The 23,956-nt window shown below is 40.0% G+C and overlaps 1 protein-coding gene across 2 annotated transcripts in view; it reads right to left on the bottom strand.

The window, feature by feature from the left end:
* Positions 1-1,539: 1,539 nt before the first annotated feature.
* Positions 1,540-23,956, bottom strand: part of plekhm3 (pleckstrin homology domain containing, family M, member 3) — a 34,771-nt gene continuing 12,354 nt past the window's right edge. For both annotated transcript variants that reach the window (XM_035174664.2, XM_035174665.2), the window contains exons 4-8: positions 20,561-20,706; positions 20,054-20,247; positions 16,146-16,209; positions 8,656-8,813; positions 1,540-6,333 (exon numbers count right to left, since the gene is read on the bottom strand). In XM_035174664.2, the coding sequence (XP_035030555.1) occupies positions 6,171-6,333; positions 8,656-8,813; positions 16,146-16,209; positions 20,054-20,247; positions 20,561-20,706 (725 nt within the window). In that variant the 3' untranslated portion in view covers positions 1,540-6,170. The remainder of the gene's footprint in view (positions 6,334-8,655; positions 8,814-16,145; positions 16,210-20,053; positions 20,248-20,560; positions 20,707-23,956) is intronic.

Raw genomic sequence — 23,956 nt, 5'->3', positions numbered from 1 at the left:
ACACTGGGGCCCAGCCAGCTTTTGTGTAGCAGCTCGCTAAACGTCGGGGTGGAGGGGCACCGTGTGTGTGTGTGTGTGTGTGTGTGTGTGTGTGTGTGTGTGTGTGTGTGTGTCAAAGTCATACACTCTCCTCATGTTGGGAGAGGCCCGGTCCTTCCCTCCTCTGTGACCATTGTCCACCTCCCTCCTCCTCCTCCTCTTTTTCTTCCCTCCGTCCTCTTTTCCTCCTTAAACTGTCTTTTGTTTTCATTTTCATTGGCATTTCTGCTCCGTCGTTGTTCGGGCCTTAAATGAGTCTTGACTGGCCCGCGGGCCACTGGAGAAGCACAAAGGACTCCGTTCTACTCGCTACAGTTGATCCATTGTGGGCGTCCCACAATGCACTAATTGGCGATGACAATTAAGCGCGGTCGACACTCAGCTTCAATTTGCCCAAAGCTCGACATACATCACAGGCAAATGAGTCAGCCTATGAGATTCCTGCTCGCGCAGACAATATGCAGATTCACTCAGGCAGGTGAACTCGTTTGGAAGTTCTTTCTTGACCTCGAAACCAGCGGTTGAGAAAACAGACTCGTCACAAGGTCCGTTCAGTGGCTGTTGTGGAGGTTTGGATCATTTCACACAGTCTTTATCCAGTTTTCAAGAGAATTATGGAAATTGTTGAGAGAATTGCAAACAAACACTGAAATTCAAGGACAACTGGAAAAACATCTGTTGAGGAACATCATGTCATATGTGGTCTGAGCTATATTGAGTAAAAGAACTTCTACAACGATGTAATCTATTACATTATATAAGTCCTGGATTCAGAATCCTTTAGGAGGTGTTCAAGAAGCACTAAACCAGCGTGTTCTAACCATAGTCTATATAACATCTCCACTTCCTGCCACTGATTAAATTTGAAGCCAAACTATCCTCGATTCGGGCACCGCCATCTTGGGCTTTTTATGTTATTTGGAGCCAGAGTCTGCGCGGTAGTGGTCGTGGTGTGAATCCGTGTGTAGCCACTGATACAGGCCCTTGACCAATCGTGAGTCAGTCTCTCAATCACGATTTTTAACCCTGTTTTAATGTCGTCAAATAACTAATTAAAACCACACGTATCAGAAAAATTCACACTTAAATGACAGAAAACATCTTTGAGAACATTGATTAGATTAGATTTAGATTGGCCCATGTCCTACCTGCTAACATGGAGGAGGCGGGGTTAAAGACCTATACTGCAGCCAGCCACCAGATGTTTTGGCTTCACTTTTGAGGAGCAGTCACATCCATCTTTAAATTGAACCTATGGTTTTAAGAGTGGTTTTAAAAGTTAAGGTGTTTTTTCCAGTTTACCTGTTACCAGTTTACTTTTTCTTTTGCATTTTAAGTTCTCATATTGTACATGGCTTGTGTTTCTAGCTATCGCTGTTAGTGCAACGATGCAAGCAAACATCAGCGCTTATTATTTAGCCCGTAACCTTTTAATTAAAATACACCTGCAAAAAAATTGGCAAACAATACAAAGGTTTCTCTACAAAGGTTTCAAACATGTTCACTTTTACGAACTTTGTCTTTATTGGCATCAGTGGCTATAGCAAACAAATTTGAACAAAACCAGACAAGAGGAAGATTAAATTAAATAATCGACTCCCTGTTCTTGCATAAGAGTTTTTCTGCAATGAAAAGAAACAATGATATAAAAAACAAGAATAATAACTTAAATTGTGCAAAGTAGAGAAGAGTTTCAGTCCAGTTACTCTGCTTAAATACTGTACAATATATTCTTCTCCAAGCATCAAGTAAAAAATACTGCGATGATCATAATGTGCCTGCAACATAAACAGTTCCGTCCTGTTCTCATGATGAAATGAACATGGAAAAATGAAAACAGCTGTAACATATCATACAAAACAAACACAATCACATTTATGAAACAGAGGGAAATGAAAGACATAAGAGAGACGTACAAAAAACTTTAACTTAACACAAACCTGCACGTTCAAGTCGTCTGGATCGACAGACACACACTGCATTCAACAAATAAGATGAATCAATTTAATCCATTTAAGTTTTAAAAGTGAAGTGAACCGCTGTAGCTACAGAAAGGTGCACTACACAGTTATGTCTGTTTGTGGTCATTTGTACACACAAATTAGTAAATTCCTGCTCTCGTCAGAGTACAACAACAATGCTGAAGTAAAATAAAATGAGGTTTAACACACAAGTTTGTAACCAAGTGTTTCCACATCATGTAAACTGCTTCATTTGGAGAGTATAAAGAGAAATTCATATAAAAGTTAAATACTGTTTACCTTCCCTTAAACTTATTTTACAGTTAAACTCTTAGTTTTGTCCTGCAAACTGAACCAGATCCACCGATGTGGCTGCTTTGTTTTGGAAAGCTTCAGACTTGAGGTTGTTGTTTTTTCCAGACTGGCCAATCGCCTGCTTCAGTGGGAGTTTATACTGAATGACACAAAACTTTACAGTTTGGGTTTCAAATTTGGCAGAAGCAGGTCTGAGCAGAACTCTAATCTGTGCGCACAAATAAGAAATGAGATTAAAATACATCTTGACACCTGTTGGCCTCCATATTACACAAATCAAATACAGCAACAAATAAAAAATACATATCAAAAATACTTTCTTTTATGCAGCAGGCAACAATAACTTAATAACACTTCACCTGACGTGGCTGCAGGCTTCAAACCAAGGTAAAAACAAATCACATTAAATTCAACACATCAGTGCACTTTTCCTGCCAAATGTTAAACTACAGGGTTATTTCGTTTCAATCTACAGTTTCCTACATGCTTCATTAACATGAATAACTGTTTGGGTCTGATCAGTGAAATACACATTTCCTCATAAACCTGTAACTCAGTGTGGTGCTGATTTACTTTTACAACAGCTTATTCACAAATGAATTCCATTAGAAAGTGAGTTTCATTGCTCAAAAAGATGAAAAAAATTATCAGCCTCAGAGTGAAGTGAAAGAGAAAAAAATGAACACTGAAATGAAAGAAAACAAATAGCAGGAGGAAGAAGCAGCTACATTTCCATCCGGAATATCATCAAACTTTAAAGCTAAAAATCACAGATATTTTATGAAGCCCGCAATTAAAAATAAAGTTTCTGGTCGATGTTTAGCTGGGAGCAGATTAGTGACTTCGGACACAACATAATGAAATCACACTGTGCAATGAAGCTGAAGTACCAAAAGTTTGTAGTTTTCATATTGAGGCCGAAGACTAAAGAATTTTTGATTGGAAAAAAAATTCTTACATAAATTTTCCTTCTGTTTGAAAGTTTTGGTTGATGCAAAAATCCACCTTTTGCTATGAGCAGAATTGTGATTTTGAAAATAATAAAGTCGTAGATTTCTCTCTTTTCCAATGGTTTTTCATTTTTGACTTAGGACACAACACATTTTTATCGTAGAGATTGGACATTTTTAGGGGTAATTTTAAATTTTTGGATGAAAAACTTCAGAAGATAATATTTCATTTTAATGTTGAGACATAATAAAAACTAAATATACACTAATTATCAAAAACATTAGACTGTAATACTTAAAGTACATTTTTGTGGTTTAGTTTTTGTGTCTTTCAGGAATCTTATCAAAACACTTAAGATCTTTAAAACTTCAGTAAGTTTTGTCTTAAAATTGGACGGAAATGCAGCTGTTTCAAGAACTCAAGAAAACGTGAACAAGTGTTTCCAGACCTTTACACGTATGAAAGCAGTGAGTCAGAAAGGCCATCTAGGTTGCATAGAAATACTAAAAGCTAAAGCTGCTATCACGTTGGATAGATTCTGCATGAATAAAGCACAACAGGAGGACGAATCACAGAGGAAGAGAGGAGGAGGAGGAGGAGGAGGAGGGGAAGGCAACAATGAGAGAGAAGTTACAGTGGATTATTGCCTCTGGTATTTTACAGCTAGAGAGAAGAATATGTGCTCAGACTGAGAGTCTTCTTAAAATTAAAAATCTCCTTACATTGAACATTTACATAAAGAAACTGGTCAAAATGAGGGAGTTAACAAACGTCCTTCATTGCACATCTACAGGTTAAATAACTGTCTCTGATATTAAGTCTGGGGAGAAGAGGATGAGATATTATGAAAGAGGAAGAGAGAACGATTTCAATACATAATCACAGCGATTCAAACGTATAAGTTAAAACATCCAAATACAATGGTTCTGCTTGAATCCTGAATGATCCCTGATCTGATCGAAGAATCTCCTCAGAGGTTTGAACGTCAATGCAGGATGTCTATGACTTTTATTATCTTAACTCTGTTTGTTAATTTCATATTGTATCAATTGTCAATTGTATTGAAAAGTGCTATACAAATAGTTATTACTATTATGAGAGTGCTCATATTTTTCCTTTTTTACCAACAGCAGCAGCCGTCAGTTTGCATTTAGTTCTTTACAACAGATTTCAAGTTGAAAAAGTTTGACCACCATCTTTGCAGCATAATGAACTTTCCCACATCTGAGTAAAGTATTTGAGAGTGATTCTGCAACACATAGTCTGACAGGATTTAGTTATAGAAAAGGGGACGATGTCATGATTCTGGCATAATGATCATCACTGTAGCAGTTATTTTGACTATCGAACAATTTCCTTAATAAGAAGACAAATCACTTGGTCTCTAATAGTTCAGAAAACTGTTGAAATGCTCATCACCTTTTTCAAATTGCTTCCTAGTCGCATAACAGTTCACAACTGAAAGATATACATTTTACTGTAATATACTACAAAGAAAATCTAAATTTTTGCTTGAAAGTTAATGTTGATTCCAGGGTACGTTCACATGTTTTCAAGTCTCTCTTATAAACACTCACATGCCTCATTCCTCCTGTTCATACAGGACATGAACAGATTCCATGTCCATGTCCACCTGTCTATGCTCTACAGTTATGTGAATATTAAGAGGTGGCTGATCAAGCTGTATTCTAGTTTCTGTTCATTTAGTTTTTTTATTCACAAGTTAAAAATGTGTATTAAAACAGGCTGAATAAAACAAAAAGTTTGTTGTTTTTCTTTTACAAAATTCCCTTTTTTTTTGGTTTCCCTTTACGTTGTTTCATCACTGAGATGCAGCACAAAACTGGAATTTTACACAAAAAAAAACAAAAAACTTGGGAATATGAACCCACTTGATATGACTGTCACTGCTGAAGAATCTTTAACTGTGGGAAGTGTTTTTGAATAAAAAGGCTGGTGACTTTTTTTCCATCATCACTTAAATTGAAATCAGCTGTAAATTGTAAATGAAAAGACTTGAACAAATGTGAACATTCCCTTTAATGTTTCATTCCATTGTCATAAGTGACAAGAATCCGAGTCGACATCAGCTGCTGTTTCCCTGCAAATATTTTACAGCCACTTTTTAAAGCTACAGTTTTTGAAAAAGTTTCAGGTGGACCATCACTTCAATGTGAGCAGGGCTGCAACTAACGATTATTTTTCCTTTACAGATTCATCAGTTTTTTTCTTCAAGTAATAATTGAGTCTGTAAACAAAGACAAAAATAAACATCACTTCCTCCCAGAGGTCAAGGAGAGAGACATTTATATTTATTTTCTTTTTTCTGACCAACAGCCCAAAACAAAAGGCAGCAAAGCTTCTACACCTGAAGCTGGAACCAGAAAATGTTTCACCACATTCTAAAACTTAAGTGTGACTTTATGAGCAAGTGGAAGATGCTGTTTAGAATAAACCACCAGAACGTTTCAACCCTCAGTTTGAGATTCTCCAGTTTACCTGCTGTGATTTTACACATTTTGACCCCTGGAATAAAAAAATAAGTGGAAGGTCTTGGGTGAGGTGAAGGGACGACGATGGTGGAGGATGACGTTGACCTTTGTGAAGACTTTCAACGACAAAACACGAGTAGCTCAGTGTGTGAAGCCTGGTGCAGCAGTTCTTCAGTTGGTTATGTCCCTGCTCTTTACAGAGGAGCGAGGCGGGCTCCTCTCAGGTGTGTGTTGACAGGTAAACACACATGAACACAAACCTGACGACGAAAGCAGATTCTCAGAGCTCATCCTCTGACCAAAACTGTCCTGGAAACACACAAACACAGAGACTTTGTCCCGGTGTCATGGCCCAGCAGCGCCCATTGATACCGCTTTTGTGTGTGTATGTGTGTGTGTGTGTGTGTGTGTCTCAGGTGTCTTGGTAAGGCACGTGAAAACACCCAGGGCTGTCGTCATCAGGCGACCAGAAGGAGGACGGCCTCTTGTGGTGCAGCTCTCGCCGAACGCAGCGGGGACACGGCTGAGCTTTCTGTCGACACTCGGTGTGGAAAACGGCACCGCAGCCGTCGCATCTGCAAGCGCACAAGAACACGATCACACAGGTTAGCGAGTCACAAGTACTAACAACTACCAACAATAAATAAAATAGAAATCATTATTAATATTATTCTCTCAGTTTGTTCATCATGTTTAAAAAATATTTGTAACTTTGTATTTCTTTATCTTCTATAACTTATTTTAGCCACTGATTTATTTATTTTTAGTCCGTCTTAGTATATATATTTTTCTTGTTATTCTTTTAAACCACATGACGAAAAAGATCTTGTGTCTTTTGAATTTGCTTCACAGTACTGGTTAAGTTACTATTACTGACAGAAACAACAAATATTACACAGGACATTACACATTTAATTGTTGTTTTCATTAATCCACTAATACCACATTTCCAGTTCCGTCTGCATGTGAATGACTCAATCAACAGAGCTCGACTCTGTGAATCTTTACAGCTCTGTTCCAGTTCGTACAGTAGATTCAGCTGTTATCAGTTAACACTTAACACCTCCTCCACGAGCCATAAAACACAACTCAACAAGGAAGGTGTGTATGTGTGTGTCAACGTTTCCCTCCACAGCTCAGAGTCTTCTAAGAATCTGTCCTGATCGGCTGTTATCGCTCTGCTCTCTGTCGCTCTGACTATCGGTGGCAAAGACAAAGCTCTGGACTGTGTCATTAAAACAATCCCTCCACCTCCTCGGTGTTACTAACAAGCAGCAGGCTCAGTCACGCTGCTCACACATGTAACATGATGCCTTCACCAAACCTTAAAGGGTCAACTCGACAAGATGACTCAAATATCTACTTTCTTACTTCTGTCCAGCTTCGTGTCTCCACACAGACAGATTTGGTTGTGTGTTAGAAATGTCAGCAACATGCTCCCTCGCTGGCTGTGAATTTTCCTGCTGTATTCTCACATGGACATTTTACTAGTGTACCGACAGGAGACACTGGACAGAAAATGTCCAGAGCAACTGACCCAGACGTTCTCACATACAGCCCCTCTGGATAAATCTCAGGAGAATGTCTGGACTTCGTGCATGAAACCAGAATAAGATATTTAGCTCAACACCAGTATAATTGATGGAATTATGATTCTGCAACTCTTCTCGCCTCATGGAAAAAATTTAATGAAAAAAGGAAAATCACCAGCACAATCTGCTTCCTGAAACAGCATCGGTTGTTACTGACCTCGCTGTCATCTGTTGATAATCCAAAGTAACCATGACAACGTTTGTGAAAAGTACATTTTCATTTCCGAAGAGCATGTTTGTTTTTATGCTTTAAGTGCCACATACACAATCAAGGCAGAAATCTCAGAGGCAGATATTTCAAAACCTGGTCAAATAAAACTAAAATGCTCTGCAGGTGTTTGAAGTCAGGACGACCAAAACATGTCAACTCCCAAGGTTTGTCCCTTAAATTGGCCCTCGCGAAAGAAAGACAAGAGCAAGCATTCAAGTGCTGAGGATGTACGAACAAACAAAAAAACACACTGGACACGAGAACCAGGAACCAAACTGAATTGAGCCTCTAGCTCAATGTTCGTCCTTTCTAATGTCGTATATCAGTTTGAGTCCTCACACCTCTGTGACTTTTCCTACTGCTCCCAACTGGTAGGTTATTACTGAAAGGGAACATTCAGTCACTCTCCAGAGAAAAATAAAAAGTGCATGATGATGAGAGCTTTTTTGTACACTCTCAGAAAAAGAAATGTTCTTGATACAACTCACTGCCTTTTAGAGAACACTTCCAAAAGCTTCTGAAGGTAGACTGAACATGACGCATATTTAAAAGGTGGATAAAGACACAAACTGACTCAGATTCAGTATAGACATCACAAACTGCAAAAAATTTTTGTTACACTTTAGTTAAAAATACTTGAAAAAGGTAAAAAACTGGGAAAGTTTTTTTTACTGTTGGCTGTGGAATAAAAACACACTCGCAGTACAAAGTGGGTTCATGTTCAGGTTGCACCTTTAAAAGATAAATTATTTCAGTCTTCAGGAAGTGTAGATTTTAGATTCCAAGGCTTAAAAGATGCAAATGTCATGTTAAATGACCAATCAAGGCCAACAGAAAAGAGGCAAAGGAGGCATTCCTCAAGCTGTAGCTTCTTTACATGAATACAATCTTATACATGGTCAGTGACGGCTGTGTAACATAACCAGGATCATGTCTCCTGAGGTGGGATAAGTCGAGTAACGTCACCGAAAGAATGTAAACATGCTTGTTGGTCTTGTCTATCTTTTTACAAGTCAGATCAAAGAAATTCCAAAATCCTCCAGCCCAGATTACTTTAGTCAAAATTGATTGAAATGTGATCTGGGTGTCTGTACCTCTTGGTGGCGTTCTCCTGGAAGGGGTAGATGACCTGTACGTTTTGGCAGAGCTCGCAGATGAAGCCCTTCTCTCGACACAAACTGCAGCTGAAAACATGGGAGCTGGCAAACTTGATCACCTTAGACAGGAAGGGAGCCAGTTTTCCATCAATCACCTGCAGGGTGAGGAGAGAGGAGGAAACGGGTGAGGGTTTAAGAAGAGGGGAGGAAAAATGACACGATGAACAACAACAGCATTAGACTGTAAATTGTCAGTCATGCTATTTTCAATTACATTTAAACATGTTAAATCACATTTTGATGGGGAAAAAGAAATGTATAATAGTATATCATCTGCATAGAAGTGGTACAAGACACTTTTAAAACTAGTTATGTAAGAAGATGCATAGACATGGCAAAGAAAAACAGGACAGAGAAGACAACATTGTGGCACACCACTCGATTGTTTGTAGACACACACACACACTGTCTTTTTCACACTATCAGGCATAACATCGGACTAGGGTCGAGCCTGTCGGGTTCAGGTCGGGCTCATTTAGCTCTCTCTCTCTCTCTCTCTCTCTCTCTCTCTCTCTCTCTCTCTCTCTCTCTCTCTCTCTCTCTCTCTCTCTCTCTCTCTCTCTCTCTCTCTCTCTCTCTCTCTCTCTCTCTCTCTCTCTCTCTCTCTCTCTCTCTCTCTCTCTCTCTCTCTCTCTGTCAGGTTCGAACCTCTGTGAGGTGCCACTCTGACACACACAAAGGTGCGATTGAGGCACTTGCAAGTAAGGGTTAACACACACACACAGGTCTTTGTTTGATTTCAAAGTATTCCTATAATGTGGTATTCCTATAAAGTATTCCTTCTTCCACCACTTAATTTTAAGACCGACTTTAAAATTACCACAAGAAAGTAGTATCCTCTTTGGCTTGGAGGGAAGACCGGAAAACAGGAGGAGAGGAAACTGAGGGAAGGAAGGAGGAAGACAGTAAAGGAGGTGAACGCCTTTTAATGGCAACGCTTGGCAAGTTCCTTAAAGAACTGAGTGTAGGGGGTTTTGGCAGCAGGGGGGTAGAGTTGTGTGGTCATGAATAGACAGTGGATGACTCAGAGAAACGGGGAAAGAGAAGCTGTGCGGAATCTTGCAGAAAGTAAAAACTATATACAGTCACAAAGCTTTGTCGTATGATGTTAATAATTCCATCTTAGCCATGAGCGTAATGGAGGAGTGAAAGTAAGACAGAGAGAGAGAGAGAACAGTATAGAGTAAGAGAAAGAGTGGTAGAGATACAATATACAAGAGAGATCTTGAGAGGGAGCGAGAGCCTGTATTCAAGTGGTTCCACCTGGCAGAGCTCTGGACCTCCCAATTATAACCTCCTTCATGCTGTTTGTTAGACGAGGGGAGAAGAGGAGGACATGAGATGGAGAGAGGAGGAAGAAACCACACACAAACAGAGGAAACACAGCACTGAGGTATTCTGATCCACTTTGCAGAAAATTACACATCAGGGCCAGAGACTGCTGCACTTTACACTGAGATGAAGGGCAGCGACTGAGGTTTTCACTCACACAACACATTCTGCACAATATATGATGTATCATATCAAATTATCAGCAGCATCAATAGCAAGTAAATGATGTCAATTTGTCACTTTTCAAGCAAATTTGCCAAATATTACATTATTCCACCTTTGTTCTATATGATAGGAAACAGAATATCTTTGGGTTTTGGCCGAACTAAACAACCAAAATAAAGACTTTCGATTAAAACCATTAAACTTGGTGAAAGGATCGGACACAGGGCAGGTAAGAGCCCACGCAGACAAAGGGCCGATCCAGGAATTCACTTTCTTTAACATTGGTGAAAACACACCGTATGTCCCAGGGAATAATCCATGGATGTTAATGGAAAAACAATTATTATATTTAGGGGGACTGATATCTATGAGTATGTGCAATTTCAGGTATGTGCTCTACAAAGTGACATTCTGGTGTCTGTCTGTCTGTCTGCAGGATTAATCAAAAACTACAAAACCGATTTCGATGACATTTTGTGGAGCGGTGTGACGTGACCCGAGAAACATATCCAGGATTTGTTTTCCCAGCACTTTCTTTAACATGCTGAGATAGGGTGTGAGCCTTAGCAGAGTGCTTTCTGGGCGATGTTCAGAAAATAATTCATGATGGTTGTTTCCTTGAAATGAGCTTAATCACACGCATATTAATTATTTTTTTCTTAACTTATTGTCAACAGTCGCAGGTTTAATAGAAAAAAAATCAACTTTAAAATAAACGGGCTCTGTCCAGCACAGCCCACACCAAACCTACAGAGACTGCTCAGTCCGGTCCAGCCCAGTCCACATGACGAATGGCTCTCCTGATGAAGGCTGACAGCCTCAGCAATTAAGGACCTCTATAATTGGACTGGGCAGAATCAAACGACTGGCAGAACAGCTCTGGTGGCTGACTGGTACTCTGGAGGGACACTGGAAACAACGGAGGGAGACACATAAAGATGGATGGAGGGTGATAGAAGTAAATGGACGGATGAAAAGAGGGAAAGGGTGATATTAGGAAAACAACAAGTAAATCAAATCTAGCTTCTCGAAGGTGCTTGAAACCTGGATGCAATTTATCACAATACACACCGAATTACTCAAAAAAAACCTGATAATTAATTTCTCTAAATTCAGAAATCTTTTTCCAGATTTTCCTAAAATGCCGGAACGCTTGGTGATACTGCTGTAAACACTTGCTATAAATATCCACTGACTATTTAATAAGCTACATTAAAGTAGCACTTGCCAGCAGGGTCACACTGGGACAATCACTCAGACCAGAACTTCCAAGTTCAACCCTTTTTAATTCGTACACTCGCCCATTCAACAAAGACAAGTCTGAAGCCAAATATTGAGCGTCTGGGTCAACCAGCAGTCAGACCGCTGGCAGGTCTCTCAATGCTCTGATGGGCGTTCAAGGTCGACTGGGTCGGACCAACGTCTGTCTCAAGGACACACAGAATTTGTTTGAGTGTCATGAATTAGTTTTTTTTTCTCCAGATGATGAAGAATAAAAGATATTTCTGTTACACAAAATTATATATACTGTCAGACTACAGTCTCTCTCTAACCTTTCTAATTTCTTTTTCCTGTGCAGGAAGTGAAGTAAAATAGCTCTTAGGTCACAAGGAGGTTGCAAGCTGACATAACTTCTTTTTGATATATCACACATTGAAAAGGTTTGGAAACGACTGCTCTATGCTCTCAGACACTCGTAGATATCAGACCATTGAATGTGCTGATGTTTTTTCATCAAGACCACTGCACTATTCCTTGAGAAATCCACAAAAATGTAAAAGCATAAAAATTGTTTTTATCTCAGTGTTATTAAAAATGCTTGATCTGCCCCTTAATCAAATTAGCACAACTTCTGAATGGGTTCTCATACCCCACCCTTTCACAAAGTTTCAAGAACATGAAACAAATGAATGGTAATTTACTAGTAGCAATTTTTAAAAGTGATGGAGCCTGTGAAAGAACAAAATACGGTCATCTTCCTTTCCATCGTAACATGTTCTCTTGCTCTGCTCTTTCCCCAGGTGCCAGACATAGCATAAGCATTGTGTCTCCTTCTGTAAATGTCCTGTCGAGTTTGACTACAGCTGCGGCTTTGGTCTGAACTACCTATAACATTGAATTATGTCGAGGACAAAAGACAGATAGATATGTTATTGAAAGTTTTAAAGGATGTGAAAAAACACAGCAACGACAGACAGGAGTTTAAAGGTGGAAAAGGACGATGGTCGCAAAGTGATTCTCGAGAAGCCTTCAGGAGAAACTCTCCAGATTCACATCCTTTAACCTCTTTCCCTCCAAATGACACCCACACACACCCACACGCACCCACACGCACACACATCCATCCTCTTAAACTCCTCCCCCTCCAGTTCAGCCTCTTTCTCTGCTCCACATCAAGTCTTTGTGCTCCAAAACCTCCTAATCCCCTAAAACTGCTGTTCAACAGCCGTTCGCCTGCCCTCCTCTCTCTCTCTCGCTCGCTCTCTCACACACGCACACACACACACACACATATACACACTCTACCACAGCTCCATTGAGAAGCTGGAAAGCCAGCTGGGATTACATGGCTGGAAAGACCAGGGTGAGCTCTGTTTGGATAACACCCTCTCCTCACACACACAGAATACTTGATGTATGTTGGTTGTCAGTGTATCCACAGTGGGCTCTGTCTTATCAGGGGGGTTCCCAAAAACTAACCTTAAAAGTAACCTCCCAGATGAGGATATACGTAAAAGCAGGACACATTTTTACTGGTGATGATATGTCTCTATGACAGGCGATAAATGAGAGGCAAGGATTTTCAAAATGGATGATGTGGACATATACAGATAACAGCATTTAAACTAATTGACTTTGGATTTTACACACTGAAGAGCCATAAAATTCCCATGAACACAATGTAACCATGTGTAAGATAAAGAAATGGTACAGGAACGATGCACCACCATTTGTCTTGTGCCTCTGCCAATGGATCAGTGTCTCCCGAGGACAGGAATCATGGCCACACAGATTTTTATTCAGTTTTTAAACTCCCTTATACCAGCCTACAGTATACGTACCTACATACTATATTTGAACGATTCTTGTAGTTTGGGGTCAACGACAATCAGGAAGTAGCAGCTCAATAGATTTAACGAACAATGGACCAACAAAGAAGTTGTCCCTTGCTACAGTGAGCAGAGAGTTTGTAGTTAAAGTGGTTTTAGCAGACGTGTGGCCCAGAAAAAGAGATGACTGGGCCTTTTTTACAACTTGCTTCACGTCATCTTAATTCTCCAGCATAAAAACCTACACATATGGAAATTATAGGTAGAGAGTACCTCCTTAATGCAGGAATATAAATTAAGATTAGTTTTAATTTATTAGTTTGTTTGTCAGCAGGATTACTCAACAACTACTGAGCTGGTAGGGTTAGGGTTATTTTATCTATTCACTTGATAAAAGAATAGAACCTGAGCAAAGCAAGAATTTATAAGATTTTGGCACAGAAAAAGGGGCAGATCCAGGATAATGTATTTAATCACTTTCTTTAAAATTATTACATTAGGTGGGTTTTTTGGACACTTTCCCAGATTTAACATTGTTAGTTCGGGTGTTTGTCATAATTTTTCAATTCATTGATCTTGTTTTCAAAAAAATCTGACAGGTTGAGGCTACTGATATTTATGAGTGTGTGCAATTTGGTCCATATCAAAATCTGGATGCAGTGAATTTAAATGTGATTTAATAAGGGGACCGTTGGGCCCTGGTGGAGGTATGAACTCTAGTGTGGGCCATCCTAGTTGTTTTGATAATTCCTTATATTATTAGTGTTACAAAGAATTCTCTTTGACTTCATCATAGAGGTCTGTGTTGTGCATGAACTAACATTAAGCTCTACCTGAAATAAAGGCTGTGTGGAGGAACTGGAAATGTTTCTGATAACATTCAGCATTTACTTAAGAGGCCTCTGTGTGTGTGGACAAGTGTGAGTGGAGAGGCATGCCTGGCATAGAGGGGATGCCAGGGTGTCACTGTGGGAAGCCTGTTGCACAAACACAACCACAAGCACACCTTCTTTCCAACTACTTTAGCCCTCACACAAAACCCTAAGAACAATCCTTAAAACCAGTGGAGGAAAAGGGCAGAGTGCCCTTAAACAAACACATATGGTGTCTGCAGAATAAACTGGTTGCTAATAGGGGGATATGGGTGGAGGCTATTTGTCGGGAGGTGAATAGACTTGCGTGGGCCAGGGTTTAGCCAGGGGAGTTTAGCCTTCACTGACCTCTGGGCCGGAACAAAAAAAGCCATGTTGATTAAGAGCGTCATTTTATTCAGGAGGTGAATCAAAAGAAACAAGCTTGTTAATATGGAAAACCAATTAAGAGGAAGAGTGCTTGAGAATCTCCAAGAGAGAGAGAGATGAGAGGGGCAGCGATGGGGAGGTGAGAGGGGGGCGGAAAAGAGAAGAGGGAGCTGTGCAGACTCTACTAAAGATAACCTATTGTTAAAATAAAACTAAATCGCCAGTTTCTAGTTTAATCACAGAGTTTAGCAGGTAAATAGAGAGAGGAACACACACACACACACACTCACACACACCACAAACACACACACACACACACACACACACACACACACACACACACACACACACACACACACACACACACACACACACACGCCAGTGTGTGTGTGGGGCCAAGGGGATGTTGGGAAAAATGTAGGGATGTCACGCTTTGTTTTTCTGCCTGTTGATTCTGAATGTGACCAATTAGTGAAGCAGAGAGACACAGATTGTGGGAGTAGGGGGACGAGGGGGGTTAGGAGGGAGAGAGGGGGGTTTCCAGTCTCTTTCACCGTGAGACTCTGTGGTCGAGCTCCGAGTCAGAGAGGGGTGAAAGAAATGGGCCAGGGTACAACATAATGAACATAATGACAAACAAAGGAACTTTTGAGTCATTTGTAGTCGCTTTTCTCTGACCTGCCCCCACCACCACCAAAAATATCAGTTCAACGCTGAAAGGCCAGGGTGCGTCTCCTTTTTTTATGATCTACTCTTAAAAAAAAGAAATCCCTACTTTCATACTAAACTGAACATGTTTAAATTCTGAGTAATCCAGAGGTGGGAGGTGCAACTGGTATCAACAGCAGATTCACCAGTAGAGGTGACAGTTTCCCACAGAACTCATTCAATTTATGTCGTGGTGCACGTGCATGCGCATGGCAGCTGAAACTATGAGCTCTGACTGTCTGTGCAGACAGTAAAAACTGTGGCAGGACACATTAGAATATAGTGAGCTGCCCCAGTCTAGTACTGAATGTAATTAGAAAATCTGCCAATTTAATATGTGGTAATGAGCAATAGGTTGTTTTGAGATTTGAATATACACGCAGATATGAATTCTTTCCTCTGAGACGATTGTTTTCCTCGATCAGGGTACTTGGAAGAGCTAATCCTGATTTAATGGAACTATTAGAGGGAATTAGCTGTTCTTATAATCATTAGGATATGGACACTTGCCAACAAACAAGTGTTGCGTTTACATTAAGAATGAAAGAGAATCATGTTATTTTGCACAACAAATCCCACGATAATACTACATGATCAGTCTGTGGCTCTCAGGCCATTGGTTTCTACTGAAGGTGGAAATATTTTTGAAATCCAATGAGAAATGAAACCTAAAAATGTCAAAAAGGCTCTGTAATTTGCAAAAAACAGCTGAGCTGACATTTAGTCGTTCGGCAAGGTTACTAAACAGAATGAATTATTGGCCGAGAAAACCAAAATACAGAATATTTGGTGAAAGTTAAGACCAAAATGTGACTTTTTGACACTTAATGTTGCCACAAAAATTATTATATGTCAATCAGTGACACTAACATTTATGTTTAAATGAGTTAAAATGTAGCATCAAACTTAAAATGAAAGAGTGTGTGTGTACCTGCTGCAGGTCAGCCATGGAGTACAGGTGAATGTGCTGTAGCAGATATTCTCTGGGAAAGATCCTGTGAAAAGACACAAGAGACACTTTCAATGCATCTTACCCTGAATTCCAGCAGAACCTGCAAAGTGTAGACATACGATCGTGATTGGGTTTTGCACAGTCACAAAAATATCATGACAAAACTGGTGTCAAGTTTATTTTTTCTTAAATGTGTCCAGGACAGTTTTTAAATTATAGCCACATTCTTGAGAACATCTATATGTGGAACAATGATCGCACACCGTAGTTAAATATAAACATTGCACTGATTTAATGTTTAACCAGCAGCGTCTCAGTTCACGCTGCTAAACAAAGTAATGATGTTAATCTAGAGTCAGTAACTTTCCATCTTCTAACATCAGGTGACAAAACACGGTCAGGAGTGAGTGTGTGTGTGTGTGTGTCCTCTCAGACCACTAAGATGGATGGCACCATGTTAATTCCTGTCTAAGCTGTGATGAGTGTCACCAAAACACAAGTATGTGTGTGTGTATGATCCAGACGCCTCATGGTGATAGGCACCACTGATAAACTACTATGTTTGGCACGTTACTAATGGTTACCACATTCATAAGACAACACACACACACGCGCACGCACGCATGCACGCACGCACAGTGATCAAACACACTCACATACAGTACACTCACAGATGTTTGCTGATGACTGTGTAGTCAGTACCCAGGTGAACACACCCTTGAAGTGTGTGCTGATCATGATAAAAAGCACTTGAGCAGTAAAACATTTCAGGATTAGATTACAAACAGAAGAAACATGGATCCATGCTTGTGTGGAAATTCACACACAAACTGACAACTCACAATATTTGTATAAGCCATGTTTGTATTTGAATATTATATTTCAAATGTTCTTTTCACTCTAGAAGACACACCTTTCATTAAATATCTGTCATCACTCAGAGGTTATGATTGTTAACTGAAGGAGGGTCTGACCTGATTAAAGTGTGTGTGTGCGTGTGTGTGGAGGAAGGTCATACTAACATGTTACAGTCTAACGCAAACCAAAAACTAGATCTCTATCTGGTTCAGTTTGTGCTGACACGGTGTCAGTAAAGTGTCGATACAACTTTATTGAAAGCTAAAGGGATGTCACTTGTCGTTTACACACAAAGTGGATAAGGATCATGTTTCTGAACCAGAAGGTTCTGTTGTTGATTTACCACTCATTTGTGACTGCTGTTACCACTCATAAACGATATGTTAAGATGGATGACAAGACAGCTCCTCAAAAGTGAAGCAAAATCAACTTGATCGCCCCATTGTGGCTGGCTGCAGTACAGGTCATAAACCCCGCCTCCTCCATGTTAGTTGATGGAACATGGACCAAACTAAAAAGTCCAAGTACACGTCAAATACATTTTTCTCAAAGATGGTTTCTGTAATTTTAGGTAGTTTTTAATCCCACCGATATATGTTTAAGTGTTAATTTTTCTGATAATGTGTTGAAAAGTCATGATTAAAAGTCTTCTCTCTCGCTACTGAGCCGTCTCACAATGCAAGCAGAACCTCGCTATGAAACAGTTATTAGTCTGAAGACCCCGTCAAAGCCTCCTTTGCAACATGTTATCACAGATGTAAACCTGTGACAGCACAAAGTCATAAACACAGCCTATAGTGTCTCATGTGGTTGGATGTATGACTGTCTGTGGCTCTCCGCTCGTGTGCAACAGACATCTCTCCTCAGATTGTCCTGAAGGAGACTGATGACTAGGGGAAGGTTTTAGCGCCATGGCCCTCATCAATCCTACAGTGTTTGGAAGTGGCGGGGCACTAGCCGGCACTAGCTAATGGGACAGAAGTAAACACAGCACACCACGATGCTGCTCAGCTTTGCTTTGCAACAGGGGACCATTAATATGGTATTTTAAAGAGTAGATCAAAAATACTAGTAGTTTCAGTTAGAAGGTAGTAGCCAAGCCTGAGAACAAATATTTTAACAGTTGGACATTGAAACAATTCACAAGGACTAAAATAAAGACTTTACAGTTAAAGCATCTCACATTTTTAATTAAAAAAAAAAAAATCACTGTTATTCTGCTTCTATACATTTTCCAAATCTAAAAACATGCCTTAGAGAGCTTAAACTACAGCAGCAAGAAAAACTAAGTGAGGCCAAAAATTTCTCTCAAAATAATAACTGATTGTTATGTTTATCGTTAGGTTGATGAATTGATAGTATCAATTGTATTAAAGTATATATTGTTTGCCTTTATTTGACAGAGACAGTGACAGAGAGACAGAACAGAGTGGTAGAGAGAAGGGGAATGACACGCAGTAAATGATCTGGCCAGCTGGGAATCGAACCTGAGAGAGAACCTGATGCTGAAGACATACACCCATGGAATGCCCTCTAATCATTTGGCTATCGGGTCCCTCCAATTCAATCAATTTCAACATAAAGCACAAATGTAAAGTCATTGTAATGAATACGTCATTTAACAATGTAGATTAGAAAAAGTATGTGAACTTCGAGACTGATGACATCAACTAAAGCTAATTGGGGTTAGGAGTTTGCAAATCCAGAGTCCAGTACATAAAACCAGATAGGAGGTCTGGGTTAGTCAATCAGACATTATGAGTTTGCTGTTGACAGGAAGCATCTGCTGATGTGAATGGTGCCTTGCAGGAAAACGACTTGATAAGGTTGCTGATGGTTTGTATTAAAGAGTTTACACATGAGTTTAAACATTCATCTGTCGAGAGTAAAACTAAGTCTCTATAAACAGAGACGATTTAGTTTTAACACCAGAGGCTTAAAAAGAATCACTGGAGCTGGTTAACATGTTTGTTAACATCTCATGGCTGCAGCGAGGAAACCAAGGAGGAAGCTGCTCTTCTCCTAAACAAACTTTACAAAAAGCACAGTGACAGTGTGCAACACTACTGCGAACATGTTGTGTGGACGGATGAAACTAAGGTGGAATTGTTTGGGAAGAGCACACATCACTACATATGGGTTAAAAGGAGAACTGCATTCCAACCTGACAACATCATTACAGCACTGAAACATGGAGGAGGGAGCTTCATGATTCGCCACTGAGCCCAAGACGGCTCAGCTTCATCACAGGAAAAAACAAAACAATCTTAAGTTAATTATTGTGTTTATTAGTTTTACAGTTTTATTTTTGGGGGGGGGTTACAGTGAAAGAATATCTTTAAGAGTTTAGCGTGTTTGCTGAGGTGAATGATTCTCTTTTAGACATGCTCCATCAGATCAGAGTGTATAAGTGACCTGGAACGGGGCGAGGAGCATTCATCACAGCTCACAGACAAGGCTTTCAGAGTGGGACTCCACTCAGATAAACAGTCAAACCCCCCCTCCCCAACCATCACACATATGAACACACACACACACACACCTTTTATGTGTGCAGGAATGCATGCAGATAAAAGTTACGGCACTATACACACATGCACTCAGACATACACACACAAACACACAGATCATACGTGGAGATGTTAACAGTCTGTATAATCAACTGTCTGGTCATCAACAGGGGGGAATATAGCAAATATTTAAGTTCATCCGTCAGCGTGACTGATGAAACAGGCTGTTCATGTTAAACAGAAAAATAATAGCTGATGTCTCCTGTGTGTGTAGAAAATAACTAAGAATTAGCTCAACATTTACTGTCAGTGGTTGATTAAGTTGGTTAAAGTTACATTATTTTGGGCTATAGGTGTTCCAAAAATATAGACATTTTCTGATACTTCCTAATTTGTCACATTTTTCCCATTGAAGGAGCCTGACACAAATATAACCAACACAGAGAGGATTCTTAATGAAGTCATTTTACTTGCACCAACAGAACTGCACCAACCCGCACAGCTTCACTGCCAACCTACCGTCGTCGGAGGTCCTCGGCAATGGTTGCCCGGCAGCTGAACAGGTAGGCCCGCAGCGACTGTAGCTGCTGCCGGAGACGTAGCACAGTGCTGAGAGGCTCACAGTGCTCATACAGACAAGGGTTGAGCTGCTGGATGTCAAGCAGAGGCTCCTCATACACAAACTCCAGGAATTCTTTGGCCTGTTTAGAAACCTGAGGAAGAACATCAGAGTCTATATTAGGACGACTGCACCAAGGAAATCACTAACATTAGAGAAAATCCATTGTAATGGATTGATGTGTAAATTTAATAATCTTTATACATAGATTAAACTATGAAAATATAATGTGTTAAATAGGGAATGTTTCAGGTGCTGGTTTTGGCCTATTTTCTTCACATTTGGACGAAGCCAGGATAGCTGTTTCACAATTTCCTTTATGCTAAACTATATTAACATCTCCTGGTTGTAACGTCAGATTGTGCGTGTGTGTGTGCGTGTGTGTGTGTGTGTGTGTGTTGTCCCACCTTGTGCTTGCTGGTGTCCCAGTTGTGCAGCAGGCGAGCTGGGATGAGGAAGGAGTTGTCCTGATGGCAGCTCTGGCAGTAGTACCAGCCGCTGTAGCAGCACACCTTTGCCTTTCCTCTGGACAGGCCGACTGGACGCTGACAACCTGAGGAGAAAAACATCCGGTGAGAGTGTGAGTGTTTGTGTACATATTTATAACAAATTGAAGGTACAAGATGATGCTCTAGAGAAAGTCTCTAATCATAATGAAACCAGTTTAATCCCTTTAAAAGAAAGTTAAAGTTGGATTCACTAATGTAACAAACTTCCAATTTAATGCGGAGCAATAATCTCAGACATATTAAACAACCTCATGCAATAAAATGATGGCTTCAATAAAACGCTACACTTTTTAATGTCCATTAATGGGTCCCAACCGGTTAATAGCCCTAAAGTGTTGCACCATAGAGCTCTTGGTGTCATGCAATCTGCTGGAGCAGCAGTTAAGAGGAACACAAAGGTTGTGGAGCAAATAACTTGATGTTAATATGTGTCAGTTTATTGCCCCTCACTAAAAACCACACTAATCCAGCCGAGTAAACCTGTAGATAATAAACAAGATATGTCTACGTTTAAAACCCGAAACTGTCAAATCTATCTTTTACATTTATTTGTTATATAGTGAACAAAACTAATTTAGAAGATAATAAAAATATACTAGAGGTGAGGAAAGTTTTATTGTTATTTCAAAATGGTTCACTTTAATTGACTAGGACTCCTGCAGGTCAGGACAATGATTGCTCTGTGTTGGAGAAAATGGACGTACTTGAATTTCAAAAGTGTGGGGACGTCATGGTTCAAAGTTGGTTTGAAACTGTGATATGCTGCTGAATCTCTGTATTATTTCATTTATTGGGTTCTATGTTAAGATTTTTGGTTTCTTGTTTGTTTTTTTCTACTTGATGTGTTGTTGTAAATATGTAAAGTAATATCATGTTCCTTTTCTGTTGATTGTGATATTTTGATTGCAATAATAATGTCCATACTGTTGCCCATTTACATATAAGACAGATAAAAATGTAATAAAAATAAACAATAGAAAATAAACTGGAGGTGAAGAGAAATAATCCTGTTTGATTTTATTCTCCTGTCATCGAAATCTACCTGACAAATTCATTCGAAGTGTGTAGTCTCGGCTCTTCCAGTAGTCACAACAGCAGACTTCAAGACAAAAGTGTTTTGTAGAACTAAAAGACCAACAGATCCTCTGCTCTATTCATCTTGATCGCTGCCCCATGGTCTGCTTTGTCTGCCAGACCCTTTAAAGTTCATTTTCACAGTGACAGGTGTCCCTTATCCACACGATCTGGGAGGGAGGACATGGGGCCTGGAGGAAAACCGCAAGTGAAGAGTGGTAGAGAAGAGAGACGGGAGACTTTTATCTAGGTTTTTAAAAAACAGACGGAAAGCTAAGGACAACAGAAAAAGAAGAACAGCAGAGGAAGAAGGAACGTGTGTCAGCCTGTTTGTGAGCGGTGCCTCAACATAAGAAACAACACGGCCTGAAAAAAGGGGAAACAGAAAAAAGAGAAGAATGAGACTATCGAGAGATCGGAGAGAAAGAATTGAATGAAAGAGAGGAAGCTCAAACAGGGACAGATGAAAGAAAGATTAAAAAGAAGTTAGTCCAGGTCCCTTTTCTATCAGATAAGAATCTTAAAGACAATATAGTCTAATCAGCACTGAGAGACGGAATCCTGCTTTATCTGACCAAAGGAAAGGGGGTAAAAATCATGTTTGTTCAACAGAAAGACTGAATGATGGACTGAACTACATCACTTACTACTACTCCTACAATCAGTTAACAATTTTGTTTTAAACTACTGATTACATCTTTGGTATATTAGTGATAAAAATATACATACAACCATGAGAATTCCTACAATTTTGATCTAATTTTAGCCGTTTTGACAATCGATTTTTTATGTGTGTTGTTAACCAATGCAAGTCCCGACCATAACATCGCCCTGTTCAACATGTTGGCTGAGTTATCAGAAAACATTTCTTTTCAGTCAATAAAACTGCTTACAGACCTGCATTTAACTCAAACAGTTACTTCTGAACTTTTCCTGCCAGCCCCCTGGTAAAATGTCCGGAATATGTGAGCCCATGTGACAATACAGAGAGAAAATGTGCAGAGAATTTGCCGCAGGCGAGTGGGCTTGTCGATCATGTTTCTAACACGAGATTAACACTTTATTAATCAACTTTAATAATCTGACTCATGTTTTGAAACTATTTCTCTTTATGGGACTTTGTATTTTACATCTGGTATTAATATGCCTTATTTTAATCTCATCCAGTGATCCTAGATTCAGAGAAGTCACCGCATCATATGCCTGAGGGACTTCTACAGAAGGAAACTGTAGACTACTTCTTTGTAGCCCAACAAAGGTCAAGATTAATTTTAGTGCAGAAGGTTTCCAGCACTGGAGCTGACTCAGTGACCCCTGTCAGTCATGTGACAGTCATCATATCGGTCCCTCAGGAGCTTTGCAAAGCTGCTGTATGGGTTTGACTTATTTTTCCTTTGCCAAGAACAGTGTGGACTGGAGCTTTTTGATGAGCAGCTTGAGTTGGGTTAACTTAAATGTTTCCCTTAAAAATGTGGCTACTGTACATAGAGCGTCTTCACCAGTGAGACATCTAATCACAATGTGAGTCCACCTCCAAACCCTCTTCAGATGTGGTCTGGCTGTTCACATTCTGCAGCTCTAAAAACTGATTGATGCTGTGGTCTGAGAATCATCAGCATCCATTTTTGCCACTGTCCAAAGTTTGTTTCCCCATCAGTTGTTTACACTTTTGCTTGTGGTTAAGATGGCAAAAATCTTATCTCACTGAAGGAACCACATCTGTGTAACTCTGATCTAGGTAGGCTAATTAAAGCAGTGAGCTCATGCTGTTGTTGGGGTGGATGCTCTTTCAACAAACCTCAGACCACTGGTTGAGAGCCAGTCGGCAAAGGGGATGGTCAACAGTCAGAAAAACATTGTGTCACTTCGAGGAATCAGCTGACCACCGGGCCGGCTTTCAGGCCAACTGCGGCCTCAAATTTAGTCTGTTGCTTTTGGGACAAGAGGAAGAGAGACGTATACGCCTGGAGCCTGAAAAAACCTGCAAGCTAAATAACAACCTTTAACCTTAACCTCAAATTCTATATCATGTGGACAAGAGGAGTGCACCCACACACGCACACTGCAAAAGTACTTCTGCCACAGCTGCGGCAGTCTATAATGAGTTCTGCACAGTAAAACAGGGCACAAAAGTCAGAAGAGATAATGTGGGACAATGCAAGAAGAAATAAATCTGATGCCGACATGATCCTGACCAAAACCTCAACAACCTCAAAAGCA

This window comes from Hippoglossus stenolepis, chromosome 13 (genome assembly GCF_022539355.2).
Source record: "Hippoglossus stenolepis isolate QCI-W04-F060 chromosome 13, HSTE1.2, whole genome shotgun sequence".
Taxonomy (NCBI): domain Eukaryota; kingdom Metazoa; phylum Chordata; class Actinopteri; order Pleuronectiformes; family Pleuronectidae; genus Hippoglossus; species Hippoglossus stenolepis.
The sequence above is the reverse complement of the archived record's forward strand: the minus strand, read 5'-3'. Positions and strand labels throughout refer to the sequence as shown.